General features: G+C 40.1%; 1 protein-coding gene across 4 annotated transcripts; it reads right to left on the reverse strand.

The window, feature by feature from the left end:
• Window positions 1-1616: 1616 nt before the first annotated feature.
• On the reverse strand, window positions 1617-20068 carry LOC121942337 (uncharacterized). 4 transcript variants are annotated; one of them, XM_088075330.1, is made up of 7 exons: window positions 19866-20068; window positions 13206-13303; window positions 11685-11748; window positions 9285-9662; window positions 4525-5538; window positions 3027-3089; window positions 1617-2751 (listed from the first exon to the last, which is right to left on the reverse strand). In XM_088075330.1, the coding sequence occupies exons 1-6, from the start codon at window positions 19936-19938 to the stop codon at window positions 3043-3045; spliced, it is 1674 nt and encodes a 557-aa protein (XP_087931456.1). In that variant the 5' UTR covers window positions 19939-20068; the 3' UTR covers window positions 1617-2751; window positions 3027-3042. The 4 variants fall into 4 exon arrangements, with proteins under 4 accessions (XP_087931456.1, XP_087931454.1, XP_087931455.1 ...); XM_088075328.1 differs by having other exon boundaries at window positions 13206-13306; window positions 19866-20059; XM_088075329.1 differs by having other exon boundaries at window positions 9285-9659; window positions 13206-13306; window positions 19866-20052.
• Between the last annotated feature and the right edge of the window lie 2244 nt (window positions 20069-22312).

Consider the following 22312-nt stretch of genomic DNA (forward strand, 5'->3'; position numbering starts at 1 on the left):
GATGTCAACAAATGCACATGATGAGATGAAGCAGCATGTGGTTATATATAGACAACATGAGCAATTCTGAAATGTTATTGTTGTACAGTTCTAGACTGGTATGATTTAATTGTGGAATGTGACAGTTCTAGAATAATGTAGTTCTAGAATTTTCTGATGCAAGTCTCAATTTTTTTTTTACAGAATGTTGGGGTTTGAGAATTTTACATTTGTTTTATTGTTAGGGCTCCAAAATGTTGAGATCCCTAACAGGACCGCCATTAGGGGGGTTAAAGGGTACAGATTAGACCTGCGTGTTGTACATTGAGTATCACTACGTTAGGCTGGCTTTTTTAACGACCTGCTTACATCTACTCTTAAATGTGACTCAAATCCAATATCTGCATTTACGCACACTAAAACTTTGCATACCCTTGAAACAATGCACATGCGCAAACAAATTGGTGTGAGCCCTCATTCTCCATTGTTATATTTTCCACTGTCCAAGCATGTGTAAATATGTCAATAAAGGATATTCACCCAGAAAAAGAGAGTACAGTCAATATTCATGCACCCTCATGCCTATGCATGTCAGGTGACCATAAAGATGGACAATACGGCCCCAACTTACCAACATTATGCTTAAGTGAGGTTAAAGTATCCCAGGTATGGGTGTTGCCATCTTGCGATGGTGATGTCATTGAGAGCCACATCCTGCACATTAGCGATATCCGTGGTGGGAGAGTTTGCACTGAAACACCCGTCCGAGCAATTGCAAGCAGCTCAATTGCATGCGAGCGCATGGATTGGCTGTCACAGCTGTCAGTCATTGCAGAAAATCCCCATTTTGTAGAACTGAATAACTCATCAAAACCCAATTTATCATAAACAGGATCACTTGAACAAACATCAGGGTGATAACAACTACCTTCAGTGAAAAAAACTGTCTTTTAAAAAAATGTATTTGGCGTGTACTCTGAGTTTTTAGTTTGGCCTTTATCCGTTCACTAACATGCAGGGGCAGGCTTTATGACCCATACTGCAGCCAGACACCAAGGGGCAATTTAGATTGAAAAGTTACACTTTGGGGGAGCTGTCATGTTATCCATCTTTATATACAGCCTATGATTGTAACCTATAGCCTTTAGCTCATAGCGTGGGAGTCGCATTCATGCATGTGTGCGCTCACAAGACCATCAAGAGCTTGCTGCATCTGCACACCAGTGTTTACATGCTACATGGAAGCCTCCCCCCACACAGTTTTAAATCTGACAAAAGGACTTTTTGCTTGGTCTAACTCAACAGGTCTTTCTGCGTGACACAGGCTTTCTCAAGCTGTCATTGGTCTCACGCACGTACACCTAAACTGGCTCCCCAACCTGAGCTAAAGGCTAGAAGCTACAAGAAGGCTAAAAACATGACGCCAGTTATGTTTTTCAAAACAACTTGGCACATTGGGGCTTCAGGTCATTTGAGAATATCTGATTTCATGTGCTTTTTTTCCTGCTTACACTTTCATGATAAACATCTTAGACAAATGATTTTGAATGCTGCTTTAGGTGGATAGTTCGCCAACATTCACTACAGCACAGTGCATTACAATGTTAATAACACAAATCATTTCATGCACAGAAAAGCAGTGTTAAAACATGGCTTTATTTAAAGTGTATACGTAAGCATATTATCATGAAGACAGAGACATCATCATTAACTAATACATTTTTTTATATTAATGACTTCATATAGTGATACAATACATAGTCTAGTTAATATTTGATACTATATGCAGTGCAGCTAGAAATATATTTCAAACAAAGAATCCATCTTCAGCTCTGAGAGAATTTGTTGCATGTTGTTGCAGGTTACTGTTGAATATAATCGTCCAAGTGAAAGTGTACAAATCAGCATGAACCTGTATATAATTTATCAATTTTATTACAATATATATTTTGTTGTGGAAGATAAAACACTGACAACAATAACACTACAAAAAATATCATAGATATGCACCAGAATATGGATATCATAAATTAATATAAGCAAACATCAGCAATGGTGCAATATTTTCTACACATATTTTCTCTTTTTTTATATTATTTATTGTGTGTTGTTTTTACTCTCAGTTATGTGGTTATTACTAGCTCTACAACAAACTGCCCCTCTGGGAAAAATAAAGATCCTCGATCCCTCAATCCAGGAGCGTACCACTTTCAAACACAAAAAGTGTAATGATGTGACTGAGATGAATCAAGATAGTCCAGTCCCCCACATGCGTGTCTGTATGCTATGGTGTGAGCTGATGTGACTTCAAGAACTGAAGAAAACATGAGGGTGCAATCACGCTTCAAAATATTGGTCCAGTTGATCAATGTTATTCGTTAATATCTATGAGTTCAGTCTGTTACAACATTACATGAACACCAAAGCCCTTCCACTGCCAAACACAACAGACAACTGCAGAGAAACTGGTGTTCCAGTCAACTGGTCCTGAAAAGCTTTGCAACAGTGGCACCTAGAGGACAACATACAGAATGGCAGTCATTGAACATATGCTAAGACAGATACAACAGGAACAGGGGGTGAAACATATAAAACAACAACAGATCTGTGATAACATTTCATAAAGGACACATCAGCTAGTGAAAGCAGTGGTCGGCTCTCCTCGTGTTGCTTCCAGTGCTCGTCCTGGCCCGGCTGACAGATAAGTACGTGTTGTGGAAGGCACGCTGTCATGTCATGACTGGGTCGTCATCACCGCCATACTCTCTGTGGCTGAAACAAACAAGCACAACACAGGTTTGTATAATGCTTATGTGACTGTGTCAGTTTGCAAAATAAATATCCTAGTTTCAATAAGAAGAATGGACATGGGCAGCATGGTTTTAACAGAGATCAAAGAAAAATAGAGTAATGGTGTATATGAGTCACATGGCCTTGAAAGCTCTGAGGATCTAAATGTGTCTATCTGAGAATAATACATCCATTCTACTGTCTCTAAGTCTACACAGATAGCTGTGCTTGTAGCTGAGCTGGTTTTCACTGTTTACCTTCTTAACTGTACTATTACATCACTGAGCAGCTTTTTACAGTCCAGATAGACACCCCTGGCTCTGTGGATATAGGCAGAGATACATGTGGTCAGAGCCAAACACAGGGAAGACTCATGTCCTATCAGCTGTCTTTATGGCAAAACTCAACATTAGCACATTTAGCCAGATTTAAATATATATATATATATATTATTGTGCCATGTTAATGTGATGCTCAACAACTAAGATTTATTTCAATCTAGAAATCTAACAGCACTTACTGAGAAAGGTCCTTTAAATGCATCTCTCTGTACTGACAATGTTTTTATTGTGTAACACAGTGATACTTTCCCCCACAGCAATTCTGGCCCTCAATAGGGTGCTGGGTGGCTCCCCAACCATTTTTGTAATTCACAATACAAATAAAGTGATTCAAACTGGGATTTTTTTTTCATAAACTCTATTTATAAACAGCATCTCTGTTTTGGTGCTGTTTTATGCACTTGGGCACCTTGTGTATACTAAAAGAACAAAAAGTGCCCCTGGCATCCCTGACCAAGGTCCTAGCTTAGCCCCTAATGTCCTAAAATCCTAGAAAAGTCCTAAAATCTTAGAAACAGTCCTAAAATCCTAAAATTGTCCTATAATCCTACAAATGCACTAAAATTCTAGAAATGTGCTAAAATGCTAGAAATATTTTTAAATCTAAGGAAAGTGCTTAAATCCCAGAAATTACCTAAAATGTTAGGAATGTGGTGAAATCCTAGAAATGTGCTAAAATCCAAGAAATGTCCTAAATTGCTTGAAAGACGTCTCTTGTGTTGTTTCCGTCAGTTTGGCAGTAAAGTGGCCTTTTATTGGGACATTCCCAAAGCACACCTGTGTAGTAAATATGCTTTTTAACCCTTTGAAACCGGAGTAACTTGGTTTAATTTCTTTTAAAAACATGGAAAGAAGGCAATGAGCAACTTAAGAAAGAAATTACCCCAAAAATTAGCAAGAAATTAGTAAAAGTTTTAAAAGTTGTAAAATTAGTAACAAACAAACAAATAAAAAAATTAAAATAAAATATAAAGTAAAAACAAGGCAAAAAGTGCTTTAAAAATTATTTGGATTATCATAAATACAGTTTTTTTTTAGCTTTTTCCTTGTTTCCCGAGAATTTTTTCTACAGACATTTTTACCCTAGCTTTTTAAAATATAACTTTCTAAATCTACAGATTTCTTGAAATTTGTAGAACATTTCTTATTGATCATTGCCTTTTTCCCCAATGTTTCTGAAGGAGAAAAAACATAGCCATTTGCTCAGAATTCAAAAGTATAAATACTTTTTCTATGGGTCTGTAAGCAGCACAAGAAAAGTGATGTCTCTCCAGGTTTTAAAGGGTTAACCAACATTTTAATAAGTCACACATGCGGGTGGATAGATTATTTTAGAAAAGGAGAAGTGCTCACTGACACAGATTGAATTGTTGTGCAGCTTTATGGACTGACAGGTCATACACTAAGTTCTTACTTTGTGCCTCCACAAGTGACACCTCCTCCTTGACCTCATGTGTTAGATCCACAGCTTCCTGCTCCTCCACAGCAGCAGGCGGCGCCTCCTCCTCTGCTGCTGACGAAGTGCAGGAGTGGCAGTGCTTCACCTCGGGTTCTGCAGCCTCTGACTCTGGTTCAGCAGCTGAGAGGACCTCCAGGTCAGAGCCAGAGGAGGCTGCTGCCAGCTGAGCTGTGTCCACAATTGCTGCAGCTGCACTGGGTGTCACAACAGCGTCATCTGCCTCCTCAGCTGCTGTTTCCTCTGTTGATGCTTCAGCTGCTGATGCTTCAACTGTTTCCTCAGCTGCTGTTTCCTCTGTTGATGCTGCTGTTTCCTCTGTTGATGCTTCAGCTGCTGATGCTTCAACTGTTTCCTCAGTTGCTGTTTCCTCTGCTGTTTCCTCTGCCGCTGTTTCCTCTGCCGCTGTTTCCTCTGCCACTGCTTCCACTGCGGATGTCTCAGCAGCAGGTATGGTCTCACCTGGTGAAGTCTCCTCTGGTGGAGCAGCTTCAGCAGCGTTGGTGGCGTCCTCAGTGGGAGCAGCATCTTCTGGCGAGGTCTCTTCAGAGGAGCCAGCCTCCTCCGGTGTAGCTTCAGGCTTTGCAGCCTGATCTTCAGTCTCAGCCTCCACCTCCTCCTCCATTGTTAAAGTTTTAGGTTCCTCAGATGCCTCTTCCTCCTCTGCTGCTCCAGGAGCAGATGTCTCCTCTTCAACAAGCTCCTCACTAGCTGGAGCTTCTGCCTCGGCCTCTGCAGACTTCTCCTTGTTCAATCCAGCCGCCTCCTCAGCTGCTCCTTCAGCTCCCCCCTCTGTGGATGCTTCCAGGACCTCTGGCTCCACCGCCTCCGCTGTTAGCTCCAAACCTTTTCCATCGTCGTCTATTTTCTGGACAGCTGTGACCAGACTGGTGTCTCCGACTGAAGCCGCTGCAATCTCAGCTGTAGAGCTGGTCAGCATCCTCACAGCTGTGAGGAGGTCTGGCAGAGACTCTGAGGGACAGATGGAGTACAGGAGGACAATGGTTGACACACCACAACAGGTCTCAATATTTGAATATGAATAAGCTTCATGTGCTGTAACATTCCTTTAACCCTTTAGGCGTGCTTTAGTATTAAACACAGATCGCTCTGTGCACAAAATGCTTTTCAAAATCAAGCTTTTAAAAACATTATTTTAAAAACATAAATCTCATTTTATACTTCCCTTTGCATCAGTCCTGATCAAAAATATCAAATATTTATTAATCTTCAGAATTTTAACCCTTTAAATGCAGGATTTTGTCATGATGTCACTATGTTTTTAGATGGGAAAAAAAAGAAAATTCAGTATTTTTTATATATTACATGCTAAGTAAATTACTATTTCTGATGATCACAGCCTTGGATATGTCAGTCATTGGCAACAACACTGACTGTGACAGTGCACCTAGTAGAAATAGCAAGTATTTTCTTTACATGCCAAATATATTCAAAATGACAAATTCTAAGGCAAAAGCCCAGAATGACACCCAGAAATAATAGAATAAGAATAATGTTTTATGCTTTGATGCTGTGGGGTCAAAAATGTCAGTTTGAATGGGTTTCAATGGAGCATTTTTTGACCTTAACAGTCTGAATGTAACAATTTAGTTTCCACAGTGTATTTCAGTCTTATTGTAGGAGCTGAGCTGGAGATTTACTCGTCAACTTTTACTAATGTCTTGCAGTTTGTGGGACATGTCTTGCCAAGTTGGTCATTGATTTTATTCCGTGTTCGAAAGAAATCATACCAATTTGCTCAGGGCCGGAGAGTTAAATAACTTGCAAAAGGCGCCTGGACGCAGCACAAGAAAATTTATGTTGATCCAGGTTTCAAAGGGTTAATAACAGCATTTGCTTGTACTTTTACTTTCAGTAGTTAATATCATTTAATTACTTTTGATACTTAAGTACAGTAAGTAGTCAAGTCATATTGCAATCGATGACTAACTTCTTTTAGTCATTTTCTAATAAAATATCTGTACTTTTACTCAAGTATGGCTTACTTCAACCACCACTGCCTTACTGTGAACACGTGTGCAGCACTTTTGTTTGTAGAGCATCACTGTGCTCTTTTGTTACTTACCTTGAGCAGGTGTCTGTTACTGCACAGTCTACAGTCTGCACAGGTTCAGGAGATAATCTACAGGCAACTATGAGCCAGTTCATGCTCCCTCTGCTGGTGTCAACTCAGCACTGAGCTTCACACTCAAAAACACCAAAACACCCAAGACAAAAGTCTTGTTTTTAGACAAAGGTGAGGATTTTTGTAGTGATGCATTTATATGCTGTTAAGACAGTAAACATGCAGGGACTGCCACCAACGGCCAGTCCACAGGGACATCCTAAAACAAGTATTGTAATCTGGATTAGTCTTAACCTGTCTGTGGGACTGCTTTAAACTGCACCTGTCACAATGAGGAAGCAAGAAAAAAGCTGACACAAACCTGAGAGACATTTAGAAAGAAAAAAACGTTCACATGGACGAGTGCTGGCAGGGGTGAGCAAGACCTGCCACGCCCATCTGGCGGTTTCTGACTGAGTGCTGCCTGCAGCTCATTTCTCCCTGGCTCTGCTTATTCTGACTATAGCTAGGTAGATTTCTAGGTAGGCTTCCAGGTTGTATCTTTAACTTAAAAAACACACTGTTCTGTGGCTGCTTATGGTTTCCTTTTTTTTCATGCGTCCTTTGTAATCACAATGCATTTCTTTCTGTTTGTGCATATGATGTTAACTCTCCATTTATCATTGCTTTTACTGCCTTCCATGATACACTCATTGGGCCTCATGCAGCAACATTCTCTTATATTGACTTATATTTTCTTGTAATTATCTGGTAAGAGAAACATGAGATGTTGAAGAGAAGAATTTTCTTACCAAAGAAAAGCAAAAATAAAACATTGGTGACCCCTAAAAATCTATGGTGCTAACAAAATGATGTAATATAATAAAATTTGTTAAATAATTTGTTCATAAATCATTTCTTGCAGGACACCCAGTATGTCATTACTGGAGGTAGCTTCCCATAGCTTGTTGGATCTTTCTCTGAATCCCTTATCTTCAAGCAAAGAAATAATTCATCTCCATGATGTTTCCCACTAGAAGGTCCTACCTGCTAATCAGTTTTTCAGACAGACAGACAGGCCATTGGGAGCAATTTGGGGTTCAGTATCTTGCCAAAGGACACTTTGGTCACAGGAGCCGGGGATCAAACCCCCAACCTTCCAATTAGTTGACCCACAGCCACCCAAATAATGACCATAATTACATATCTAAAATTATGTTACAGAATTATAATTTTCAGGGTATTTTTCCAGTTAATTTCCAAGTCCGTGTTTTTACTTTCTGTTTTGAACTAATTTTCAGGTAACTTCCTTCCTCCTTCAGGTAACAACTTCAGGTTTACAAATTCGTAGATAGGTGTTTTTTTTATAGTGGCTAAAATACATTTTTATATCAGCCCCTCTGTACAGCATAATAATCATGAGCTGTGGGGTGCATGCACTGTCTGTTTCTGCAAACCAGGGGCGTACCGACCACCAGAGTGGCTGAATAAATTCTAGGCCACAGTTAATTCTGATCCAAAAAGATAATTATTCTAAACCGGTCCTTTTGCAACCGACAGGTTCTTCATAAAAACACAAAAAATAAAAACTAAATCATAGATACAATCATACATTCACAACACAACCATAAACAGAATATACTACTTTTTAAAAATGCGATATTGAGACACTTCCTTCTCTTAATGTTTTATTCTCAGAAACTTGACTATTAATCAGAAAACAAACTGCTCAGAGACAAGTGAATGCATGTTCGGTAATGTTCCCTGAAAGAGTTCACATTTAAAGGAGTAAAGACACCGGAAAAATGAGTTTCACACTGAAAATAAAATGTCTGGTAAATGAGCAACTATTCCAATATCATGTCATTCTGGAGTCAAATAGGGAAAGACATGCAAAAAATGATTAAGAAAACTAAAAGGCTGCAGTCATGAAAAGAAGAGCAAACTGTTGCTAACAGAATTAATCGTGCGGACTGTGTTCAATCTCTACTGTTTGCAAAGTGTCCTGATGTGAGCAGAGACTGATGGGATATAGCTGGATGTAAGCAGTGGCTGAGCAGATAGAGGTCAAGAGCAAATGTTGAATGAGACAGACGAGTTTATCATGTGGACAGCATTCATTCAGTGTGCTGACGGTTTTAGATGAGGAAGAAGAAATGTGAGGCTGTCCTTTTTTAAGAGCACTTAGATTAGTCATCAGCTCATTTCTATCCCTTATCATTAAGTTCAACACACAAACCATAATTTGGATTTGCTCTGGTTATAAAATTCCTATAGAAACTGAATTTTCCAAACTGAATTTAAACAAACGCCAAATCTTCTGGTTTGGGTGTGGAGTTTGGGGTGAGGTAAGGGAAGGAAGGAACCCAAAAACTGGACTGGTGAACCCCCAACTGGGACATATATTAACCACGCAGAAGTGAAAACTAAATGCCGCCCCCCCCCCAATTTATCAGGGGTTCATGAGTCCTTTTTTCCTCGGGCTCAGAGAGGTGGGACACAGCACAACTAACAAGGTGGCTCTGCTTTCTACCATTAAAGCTCTACGCAGCCACCTCAGCGGCAGGGGCCGCCTCAGCCTCAGGGGCTGCGGGCCCAGTCTCTGCCTCAGCAGGGGGAGCAACAGGGACTTCTACTGCTACTGCTGCCGTACCAGCGCTCTCTGCTGTAGGCGCCTCCACTGCAGGGGCCTCTGCTGGGGTTTCCTCCATGGTGGCGACTTCCGCAGCAACAGGAGCGGTTCCAGGAGCTGCCTCTACCTCTGCAGGGGCAGCTTCCTCTGTGACTGCTGGCTCTGCTGCGGGCTCTGCTACGGGCTCTGCTGCAGGTTCAGCAACAACCACCTCAGCGGCTGCTTCAGGCACGGCCTCAACAATGGGTTCAGCAGCGGTCTCTGCTACAGGTTCTGCAGGAGCAGGGGCAGGGGCAGACTCTGGGACGACCTCTGCGATGACCTCTGTGGGCGGCGCCGCCTCCTCCGCTGGGGCGGGCTCAGCTGCAGGAGCTGCTACCTCTGGTGCTGCCTCAGCTGCTGGAGCATAAGAACAAGAGGTTGGAATCAGAAATGAATAACAGCAATCTTTCTTGACCTTTTTGTCTTCATTAATTGTTAATATGTGAATATGAATTTCAACCATCATAAATTCCAAACCATGCTTGGAGAAAATAAACTTGGTAGAGTGTTGTTTTGGTGCTCTCCAGCTGTGCTACACTCCTGATTTTGCCTGAGGAGTCAATGCACAAATATGCTATTTTCAAATATCCCCATGTGAGAGACTCTCACTCTAGCCTGCTCTATTTTGTTTTGAAAATGTTGGCATGCAACACTGTTAGGTGGATGACAAACGAGATGCATGTGTCCCTCTGTATCACCAGTAGGCAGGTTTGCAATTACATTGCATTGCGCAAAACTGAAGCCAAATTTTCGAAATGTCGATAAAACACAATTGCAAGATGACGTTCCATTAAGTGATGTTATGCAACTTATCCTCTGGTGATAACATTCCAAGAAACATGGCGATGGATGTTCAGAACATGTATTTATGAGGGATTTCTGGGAGGTGATAGTCAAAGATTTCACAGAGGAATTGTGAATTAGAAACTTCTGGATGATCTGCTCAACTTTTGAAGAGTTACTTGATGCAGTTAACCCCTCTTGTAGCGTGTGCTGCATCATGCCCGAGGGAGCCAGTTCCTACCAACAAGCACATAGCCATAGCATCATGTGAGCTATAAAAGCCAAAAAAGTGCTTCCATTGCAGTTTGTGAAATATGAAACATGGGGACCACATCTGTCCCACAGATTACATCTAATACACACTTAAGGCCTGGATCAAGATCAGCTCTGCACTCAGGATTTCTGGTCAGAGTGCGATGACATGGTGCTGCTTAGCAACCTCAGACACAACCTGCCTCCATGCTCTTGAAAGTTGGCACCGAGCGTCCAAACCCGCGTTTTCCAGGCGGTTAAAGATGTGGCATGTGTCCCGGACTCTATTGATACTTAGTGGTGTGTATTCAGATTAATGTGACAGTACAATGTGATCCTCCATCGCAGTCACTTTAATCACCATTACCATGTGCATCAAGACGTTTCTGTGACTTTGTACTCCATTACATAATGCGATCACTAGTCAGTTTAAGAGCAGAGCAGTAGAGTCACTGTAGGGAGCACAGCTTTCTATTCCTCCAGGCTGCATGGACACCGTTGAACCAGCGGCAGCTTATCCCCATACAGGCTAGTTAGCTGCTCTGGGCGTGGAGCCATGAACTCATACTGGCTGAATGGGCAATTTGCAGACAGAAATAAAAACAGGAAGGCGAGCTAACGCTACAGAGTTTGATGTTTGGGTGGTGAAGCCAGACAAAATACCAAACTCAGAACTTCAAAACAGGAGTCAAAATCATTAAAAAGTGCCCTCACTCTTCATGGACATACAGCAAAGTACTGATTCTAATGTTTTATTTAACCCTCTGAAACCTGGATGGAGTTCACTTTTCTTGTACTGCATCCAAACGCCTTTGACTATTTACTCATTGCCTTCTTACCATGTTTTTACGGGAGGAATAAAGCCAATTTGCTCAGGTTTCTAAGGATTAAATGGTGAAACACTGACACCAAGGATCCCCAACATTTTGTTTTACAATTACTAGAATCTGATAAAAATGTGCTTGTTGGGTATATGTAGAATTGGGGATACTGTACAATGGTGCATGCTTTTAACTATTATCCAAAATACTAGGGCTTGTCTTTCCATTATCTTCCATAACACGCCTACGTGGCCTTCGATTGGTAACAATGACAGCCAGTGCAGTGGCTGCAACAGAAATACAGCTATTAATATTTTGAACATCCATCACCATGCTTCATGTTATCGCCAGAGAGAAGTCGCAGAACATCACTCAGTGGAAACACAGTCATCTCGATGTTGGGTTTTATCAACATTTCCAAAATATCACTTAAGTTTTGCACAAATCTGTAATGGAATCCCACCAAGTGTAAGTGTGAGTGTGTGTGCGCGTGCATTTGCATGTGCTTCTCTCAACCACTGACCCTTTGCTGCGTTGTCCACAGTGGCCAGTTTGTCCTCACTATCACCATTGACTGCCTTGTAGGCCTGAGAAAAAGAGAGCAGATATGCACTTATTACATTCCAGCACACATTCAAATGATAAAAACAGCTTACACTGACATTTTGTTTAACATGAACAAACAGCTGATACACACTTGTGCTGACAGCTATTGTCTGGGCAGACCTGCTCTGGTTTACTGTCTGCAGAAAGCACAAAGAACCCTCTGAGTCCCCTCCAGTCTCTGAGCTGTGCTGATTTCTGCAACACAGTCCAGTCTGTCTCCCAGTTTACACCAGCCAAAACAGCACACTGGACAGACTGATGATCACAAACAGCTAGTGTTGGGGTTCAGATTTTGGAATCAGAAGTGGATGTCAATAGTTGCACCAGTCATTCATGGTTTCCCATCTCTGACTGATGCACACCAGCATTTCTAGGTATATGGAAAGAACCAAACATGTCAGTGGCATGGCAGTGCCATTTTTTTCAATACCGTCATAAATACAGGCCCTCCTCTTTCCATTAAACTCATTGTATGTAGTGTATGCATGTATGCATGTATGTATGTATGTATGTATGTATGTATGTATGTATGTATGTATGTATGTATGTATGTATGTATGTATGTAGTATGCACAGCATACACCATCACAGTCTCTGGTCTCTACTGGTGGACAAGGCAGTGGAGCTGAAAGACACAGTGACACCTAGTGGTCGAGGGAGAAGTTACAAGACTGTAAACAGCAGGCAGAGAGAGAGTGTGGGGAATAACGGCATGTTTTTTTACATCTAACTTGGTGAATTAAGGATTTACTTTGATCAAATGGGAGCTGGTGATTGAATTTGTTTCTGTTGAGTTGCGTTAACAAGGCAATTAAGCCTTGTCAGTCTTCTGTGACAAAGTTCTCACTGCTCATCGTGGAGGGGCTGCTAACTTTGGTGGCCGATACAAAAACTCCAAATGCTTCTATGTAAAGCCAGTGTTGGATTTGTCTATTCTGGGCTACAGTAGAAACATGCTGTTACAACATGGTGGACTCCGTAGCTGAGGACCTGCTCCCTAAGTAGTTATAAACAGCTCATTCTAAAGTAACAAAAACACAGTTCTTATTTTCAGCTGATTATATACTAAACAAAACACTTATATTTCATTTCTTTTTACCTGGGGACACGCAAACCCCTCCACCACGATAAGGTGGTAGCTCAGGGAGGGGCATTTCTGCCAATACATCCCCCTTAATCCTACACACTGGACCTTTAAGATCTTTGATAAGATTTTCACTTTAATATCTTTTACAGTGTGGAATAAGGAGAGGAGCAAGTGATTACTCTCTCAAAGCATCCAAATACTATTTCTGAAGAAATACTGACATCACACAAAGTGCTGAAACTACGGAGACAGATTGTGAATGGAATACCACTTTAAGGAATCCAAACAAAAGCACTAAAAGAGTAATAATGCTGACTGACAGATCAGGTTAAACCTCACAGAGATACTCACATAGACAACGGCAGCAGTGAGGCCTCCTCCGCACAGAACAAAGTATGCCATGTTGCTGGAGCCACCGGGGATGCCAAAGGCCATGTGTCGCACTGGAGCTGCTAAGAGACCAGAGGTACAGGGTTAGTTTGGTGGGACATATGATGGGAAGCTGAATCCCAAGGCTGTCCCCCAAATCACTTTTGGAGTTTGACACTTCAGTGAGAAATATCTGGTAATTACTGAAGCTTCAGCTAATTGTCACACAAACACACAACTTTAACTCTGAACTGGGATGGAATTGTGTGCACCTTCATCCAACCACTGATTGAACACATGCCTGCTGTTTTATATCATGAGATCCAAAATAAGCATCAATCACAAATGAAAATAAGAGACAACATAGGCTTGGGCAGTATCACAGTGTACCAGAGTATTTGGAAATCCCCATGGTATATTTTACAATACCATCACAAATACAGCGCTTCTCTTTCTATTAAACTTGTATATAATTGTATGTAGTGCACAGCACGCACCACTAGAAGTCAGTCTCCAGTGGAACAGGCAGCTGAGCTGAAAGACAGCGATACCTAGGGGTGGAGGGAGAAGTTACAGTACTGTAAACAGCCAGCAGGCAGAGAGACTGTGGGTAATAACGGCATGTTTTGTTGGAACAGCAAACTTACCAACTACCGTTAAACTTCAAATACAAGCAAGTCCCTTTTTATTAGCCTGGTGTGGCTTCAAATTTTGACAAATAAAAGCACTTCTTAATTAGAGGCCTGGTTAGCATGCTGTTCATTTTTATAAAAAGTTTTTGGCTCCCTGCTCCTTCCTAAATTAATTTGCTGCTTAAATTGCGTAAACAATGTTTGAATGTTTTAACTTTTGTCAATATAGATGCATACATTTAGCTTGGTAAGATTCTCTACAATTCATTTTACTGAAACCATGAGCACCAAAGTGCAGACAGTACTACCAGCATAGTAAAAAATAGAGATGCAAAAAAGAGGTTTATATAAACTATTTAATTGTATTTCTATCTTTGCTGAGCAACAGTTTTGTGTGAAAGGTAATAAAAGCCCATCCCACATAGATGCCTGTCCCAAACATAACCCTGTTGACTTCAGTGGTTGAAGCAAATAATAGTCTGGGCTATTAATTTAAGTTTCATGGTAGAGTACTCACAAGAGTTACCAAGACGGTTTGAGTGAGTTTTATTTTGGTTCTGTTGAGCTTGAATAATGGTTTTGATTAGTTCACAAGGCAATCAATCCCTGTCATTCTTCTGCGACAGAGAAAGTTGAGTTGAAAAGGTCGTATTTCTTTGTTTATTAAGGTAAATAGGTGTGAGAGTATTACTTTTAACATTTTGTATATTTCTATTCTGTATTAGTCTGAAAAACTGAAAGTAGAGGGTGAGCGCTGCACACTCATACGGTCTTATACTCTATACCCTGGCGAAATTTCAGAAAAGTATGAAAAATTAGATATTGCCCAAACTGAAGACAAAGTACTATCATCTTTCTGTGTTTTCTTCGGGGAAACGGTTCCATAAAAGTACAACTCAGCACAGACCAGTGCATTCTGAAAGCATCAACATGTTCCCATCCCTTAATCCAGTTACACAATACAGCCCTGCTCATTTGTTGTAGAGGACATGGAAAGATTTGGAAGCAGCCAAGCTAAACACCTAACTGTCCCTTAAATTTAAATCCTTAACACACATGAACACAAACACTTCCTGCTTCCATATCTTAGATTTACAATTAAAAAAAACATCTTTTAAAAAAAAAATCAATTGAAATTCATATGAATGAGTGACTGAAGACATGCGTCAGGAGTTGCTGTCCCATGCTTTTTAACAGGCTGTAGTGATGTGGCTGCAGCCTGAGCAGCCTGTCAACAGATTTGCTGGTGTTTAAAGGATTGCCAGTGGTGCATGCAGAGGAGGCTGGAAATAAAACCAGCCTGCATCCAAAGCACTGCCTCAGCCTAATCTCTTCCTACCTAGATCTCCCTCTCACACTCACACACAGCAAAGAGTGAACATGCACACGGTCACAGTACATACGATATGTTTAGCATGATCCACACCATGTGTGTGTTTGCACGTGCACATGGTTGACTCAGCAACCTGAGGAGGCCATCTTAAGGTGTGAGAGAAGACAATGTACAGCACAGCCCATCCCTTGTTGTCCTTAGCATGTCTCATATGTGTTCAGGCAAATCATAACTCATCCTGTGACTTTTCCCCGACAGCTCTCCTCTATATAAAGACATGGATGACTGTTCACCTGTCACATACACAAAATCTTTAACCAGTCAAACATTTACGGCACATTCCAATTTATATATTCAAGATTTAGAAAAAAAAAAATCAGTTATGTTTTTAACTCTGGAGAGAGTTGATTATTTAGTTTTGTTCCCAGGTCAGCAGATACCGATGCTTTGTGTTGGTGGTCAGACTGAACCACCAACCAACAGCATCAGTATCTGACCTGGGAATGAGACTCAACAATAACACCAACACAGTTTTGGTGAGTTTTATTTTCGAGTTTGAAGGAAGTGTTTTAAGGCCACGGCACACCAAGCCAACCATTGGCTGTGGGCTCACACTGGGCCGACGGTGAGATGTGTCCTGCACTGTTGGCCCTCGTCAGCTTTTTTCACTTTAGTGTTTTACAGCCGCTCCAAACAATTCAGCAAGTTGAATCAGCGGCAGTGTTGGCAGATGTACGATAATTATCGTATTTGTACGATAATTTGCCTTTTGTATGATCAATAGTGCCACAATTGCCGTAATTTACGATAATTTGACCATTTTGACAATTAAAGTAAGCACTTAAGTTTAGTTTACACATCTCATTTTAACTCAGCTCCTGGCTCCTACATCTTTGTTTATAGATCATCTCTCACATGATGTAATTACAGCCAATAATGTTTGAGATAGGCCACGTTCGGGTCATGTTTGTCGAGCACGCACCGCTGTCGACTTTTTTCATAAACACTTCGCCGCCAGCGCCAGACTGAGAAGACTGAAAATATGAAAAGCCTCTCTCTGAGACAGTCAGAATGGGTAGATTTGTAGATGTGTCATAAAGTCACATATAATACTTGTTTAATAAAGTTATAAATTTAACCTATTTGTTCACATGATTGTGACTGGGGTATAATAATTTTTCTCAAAAATACCATAATTTTGAGCCACTGGCACAATAGTTTAACACTATCAGTCTGACAACTCTGATCGGCGGGAGCAGCTGTGGAGCCCATCAGTCAGTCAGTGAAATCACTGACTGGCCACTCAGCTCAGTATACGTGATGAAAAACAGAAGTGAAAAAGTAAACTAACCACCAAAGTCAAAACAAAGGAGGGTGGAAATAAACTTCACTGGCCCTTAGTAAATTTACTTTGTTCTTATTGGTTTGTTTTATTAATGGGCTAACTGGCTAAATTGCGTTAGCTGGCTAAATGGCGGGCTTCTGCTCTCTTGTTTTGCATAATGAATACAGACAACTGCCATCTGCTGGTATGGAGGAGAGACTCCTCTGAAGCAGGCACAGGTGCGTGTTGGCCATCAGTTTGGCGTTCTGTGCAACTTTTTGGCTGAGAAGTGGTGACTGAAACTAAGCAGCAGCTTGCGTTGCTGCTAGTTCTCAGATGCCAGCTTGGTGTGTCACGCCGTGTATGATGAGTTAACGAGGTGGTTGAGCTACTTTTAGTTGGGTAAAAGACAGAAACATTAAACCAGAAGGTGTATGGTTGTTTCTCTCTGCTTATTAAGGAAAATATGTGTAAATATATTACCATTTTTGACGTCTTATGAGTGTATTGTGTACTGAGTAGACTGAAAATGGCAGGACAGCCTGCAGTGCTCGGGGTTGGGTGTTGGCGCTGCACACAGATACCATTATATAGGATATACCCTGGTGAAATTCCAGTATGGTATGAATGTATGAAGAAAAAAGAGAAACCGCCATAGTCGAATGAGACTCCCTAAATATTTGATTATCACTTGGGGGCGGTGCTTTACATCCTGAGTCACACAGAGTGCTGTGTACCTGACGCACATTCGTCGGCTCATGCTGGGTCACTTCATGACTTTTTGGAGAGGCTAGCAAAACAGTTACCTCAAAAGTTGTTTGACCAAACTTTTGCCTTAACGCCGAGAGATTAAACCTTTAAGAAAACATGAATAGTATATTTTGTATGCCTTCATACTTGACATACATCAAATAAACTGATGTCATATAGTATGCATGTTCTTTTCAATCTAGTTTGCCTAATTTTCCAAGCCTCAGCAATACAGACATGGTTTAAATACACAGTTTAATCAAACCAAAAATAATTCAGGATTTGCAGCCTCAGCACAGCTGTGCAAAAGGCAGTTACAAAACCTTAGAAGTGTGTCACTGAAATCGAAATGGAAGCAGAATTTAAAGATGGCTGAGGTCTGAACAAGGCGACCAGAGGCAGAGAGACGGGAGGTAGGAAAGCACAATGCTGCATCCTGCAAACCACAGCCACCAAAAAAAAAAAAAAAAAAAAAAAGAAAGAAAGAAGCTATCATTGTTGTACTTGTGCTTCCCTGGTCTCAAAGTCAATGGGATTTTTTACATGGGTTTTATATGGTTTTAAAAAAATATCAATATTTATTAATTTTCACATTTTGTTCAATGACATAAATATGTCAGTAAATACCCCACTCATGCATTTTTACGCATCTTATAAAAGGTGGTTGCTATAAAGCTGCTAAATAAGACTGAAGAGGTTGTCAAGGACATTACATTAGCATGCTTCAAAAAATCAGAAAACATGAAAAAAATGAACCAAAAGTGTAAAACTTGTTTGTCATGATGCTTATTTTCTGCAATAACCCTAAAGACAATTAAAAAATATATCTATATATCCCATTGACTTTTTCGACAAGGGAATCATGGCAATACCATTTGGTTGACCACCAAAAATAAAAAAAATAAAAAAATCACTGCCTGCAGCAGTTTTGGGTTTTCATGCCAATAAAGCCTGTTGAATTGAAAAGTACCAGGTAGCCTTCTATCCACAACTTTTTCTGATGAAAAACCACTACAGAACGGATCCTTGCAAGTCGAACTGCGCCAGACCATGCAGTGGAGGTAAGACTACAGCATCAATTAATTCTAAGTGACAAATTAATGAAGCTGTGTGTGTATCAAACTTTAACTGAGCTGGACATTGTCCTCTTGCGGATGAACTCCTGCAGGAGTACCCCCCTCATCCTCCTGCCTCTAATACCTGTGACACAGCAGCGTAATGTTGGGACAAGTCCAAGTCCAGGTTATTTATACAGGTAATCAGTTAATCCCTGCTGTGAGGTTCAAGCCTGTAAAAACAGACACGCATGGCAACAACACATAAGATGGCTGCTGACATGACACGTGTGTTAGCATGCGTGTGCTCTCCTCCTGTGTCAGCTGACGGGCTGAGACGGAGTCAGAGGAGAATCTGCAGGACGACAAGGTCAGGCCCGCTGTGACCCTGTCACCCCTGCACGGTTTTTCACAAACTCAGGTTTTTGGGGTTTTGTTGCACCATCAGTCAGAACTTTAGCAACTGTTTAACCCTTTGAAACCTGGAGATACATGACTTTTCTTGTGCTGCTTTCAGACGCCTCTCACACAAATCTGGACCTTTGAACTTTGAGCAAACTGTTGCGATTTCTTTCAAAAACCAACTTGGCAACTTTTAAAAAACAATTTTCAGGTAATTTTCTTGTACCTTTCACTCATTTCTCGCAATTTTTGGGGTCACTTCATTGCTTGTTGCCTTCCGTCCATGTTTTTTGAAGGAGAACAAGTCAACTTGCTCAAAGCGTTAACAGGAAATTAAAGCAGGCTGAATTCCACATGCTCACATCCCAGAGTTAAAGGATGATCCAGGCATGGCTGTGCGAAGAGAGAAGGAGTCCTAAAAAATCCCAGTGAATCCCGTTCAACGTGGAACACTGCAGTGTTTAAAATACAGTTAAGCTGCATAAATGTGTGATTCAGGTGCAGCAGAAATGTCTGAATTATTTAAATGCAATATTTCAATGGTTATGAGGGGGGCTGACATTTGTGCAGGCCACAGCTGATCTCCATGTGCTCCAGCTCACAATTTAAGAACAACGTGTTACCAGGACAAAGAATCGACAGTAAATCATTTTTTTGACAAACATCGGACAACACGAGACATGAATTATTGCATTCAAAAAATCAAATGCACTTGATTAAGTTTGGTCAAAAAACCTTTAAAACAGAAAGAGTTTTTATAGCGTGCGCTGTGCTCTTTCATAACCAGCGCGCAGGAACGGTGTGTTCCCGAAGCAGGACACACCTCCCTCGAACTGCTCTCTGCACAATGGAAACACACTTTTACACGTTTCTCACAGAAAATGTGAGTTTCAAAGGGAAGCTGCATAAATTCACTTTCAAAGAGCATGTCATTTGAGCGGCTGTGACCCGTTTTGAACACCAATCTATGAGTCTTTCTGAAAATTCAATTCAACGAGATGCTTCAATTAGTCCTCTCATTTTAATTTGAACAGCTGATAGACGCACTACACTGCAATCTTTTCTCTACTTGCATTAATTTGACGACACATGACAGAAACTTGATTGAAAAGTCATTAACTCCGTGAAAAACCATCAGCTACTCACCATTTCTGGCTGCTGGGTTGAAAACCCTCCGTGCCAGCGGCCCCACTCTTTGCAAAGCCCGTCTGCAGAACATCTTGTCTCGGTTATCAGCAGGTTTCTGAGTGCGTGTCCGAGTGCTTCCAGCAGCTTTTAAAGATGATTGAGGAGGAGCACTCAGCTGCTGTCCAACACTCACTGCAGGGGACACCCCCTCTCAGAGAGCACGGGCGCACCAGCGCGCTCCCTGCAGGCCAGTTGCCGCAACAACATGCGCTGTGTGCTGGGTTTGGCACAATGTTGTGATGTTATGGATTTTAAGTGATATTAAAACTTCGTAATTAAGCAGGGGGTATTCAGTTCCTTTACTTGAATAAAAGTACTAGTATCCCACTGTGAAAATACTCGGTTGAAATTAAAAGTCCTACATTAAAAATTATAGCTAGTGAAGTAGAAGTAAGGAAGGAAATGTAATGCAAGTATGAAAAGTACCCTATTCCGAAAAATCTATAAATCACGCCCTCCAAAATTCCAAACTATTCAAAAAAGAAGAAAAAGAAAATGACCAAATGCTTATTAAAATAGTTGCCAACGTGCCCAGGAAAATGAAAAAAGGAAAAAAAAACACACTATTTAAAAGTAATAATAATGATAATAATAATAATAGATAGGACTCATACAGTGCTTGAAGTACTCAAATATGCTTTAAATGAAATGCAAAAAGAAACAAAATACAAATACAAAAGGAATAGAGAGAGATAAAAGAGAATGACTGAAATCAGGGTAGGTGCCAAAGTTTCCAATTCAGAAAAATAAAATAAGTTGAAACAAAAAAGCTAAAAAAAAAAATTAAAAAAATCAAGAAAGAAAGACTGGGAGAAAAAGAGAATGACTGATTTTTTTATTAAAAGAGTTGCTAAAGTACTCAAATCAGAAACAACAAAATACTCAAAACTATTCGAGAGAGAGAAAAGAAAATTACCTAAATGTTTATCAGAATAGTTAGCAATTCATTTTCTGTTGATCAGCTCGTTTTTAATCAACCATTCATTTTATAATACTTGTATTATAAAAAATACTACCCAACTGAATTTGTAAAGTAACTAAAGCTGCCAGATAAATATAATGAAGTAAAAAGTACAATATTTCCCTCCGAAATGTAGTGGATTCAAATTATAAAGTGAGATGAAAAGACCCAAGTAAAGTACAAGTACCTCAAATTTGCACTGAAGCACAGTAACTGAGTAAATGTACTTCGTTACATTCAACAACTATATTGAAGTTCATAAGATAAACAATATAGGCCTATGGTGTTTGTGCTTCTGGTTTTGTGAGGTAGATTGTTTAGTGTGTGTCATGCTGTGTAATGAGATGAAATTGTGTTGAGTGCTGAAGGATCAGACATTCCCTCATGCTGGTTCCAAGTGGATTACAGTCCCATGTGGTTGCGTGGAAAGAGATGCTGAACCGTGGTTACATAATACACACTGTCACAGAGCTAATGTGGGCCTTCAGTATGCACAGAGTCAAAATAACACTATTCTCTTACACTAATGTTAAATGTGTTTGCACTCATCATGTCAGCACCAGATGTTAAACACTCAACTGGTTGTTTTCTGAATTGGTATTTATGAACTCACCTCAGTGTCAGGTTTTTCCAACAATGACTTGAAATTGTACAAAAATATTGCAAGGGATAGGAAAACTACTCTTAAAAAATTCTCGCCATGACCCTTAGGGCCCTCCATACAAAATAGCATGAAATGTTGTAGTATATTACAAAAATGGAGTAAAAGTCATCATATAGTAAAAAAAAAAAGTAAAAATGTCATATTATAGTATAGAAAATTCTGAATTCTAGAATTCAGTACATATTCATTTTTCTCTCGAACGATTTTTGTGCTGATTTTAGCAATGTGTCGCTATAATTGTAGACTTTTGTTTTATTTTGTCTTTTTTTGTTGCTTGTTATTCATTTCTGTTTGTATGTATATAGGACCCCCCTCCAAAACAAGATGCTTTATCTCAAGGGGTTTATCCTAGTGAATAACGTTGTGCAACAGTATAGTATGTCTTCCAATACAGCATAACAAAGTCGTGTAACATGTCATGCAAAGTAGCATAAAAATGTCACAGTGTTAAAAAGTCAGAGTACATCTTCCAAATTAGCATAAAAAAGTCATAATATGGTATATTGTACAAAATAGCATGGAAAAGTCATAGCACAATATGTCATCAAAAATAGCATAAAAAAGTCAAAGAAACGTAGGTTGTCCAAAATAGTATAAAAAAAATATAAGTCCTACAAAAGCATAAAAAACAAGATAGTATAGTATATCATTCAAAATAGCATAAAAAAATTAACTGTATATTATGTGGCGCAAAAGAGCATGAAAAGTCATATTATGTTATGTGATCCAAAAAAAGCATAAAAATCATACATAATATGTAGCAGGAGCATATGATGTAGC

This window comes from Plectropomus leopardus, chromosome 3, assembly GCF_026936395.1.
Source record: "Plectropomus leopardus strain MGB_pleo_1.0 chromosome 3, ASM2693639v1, whole genome shotgun sequence".
Lineage (NCBI taxonomy): Eukaryota > Metazoa > Chordata > Actinopteri > Perciformes > Serranidae > Plectropomus > Plectropomus leopardus.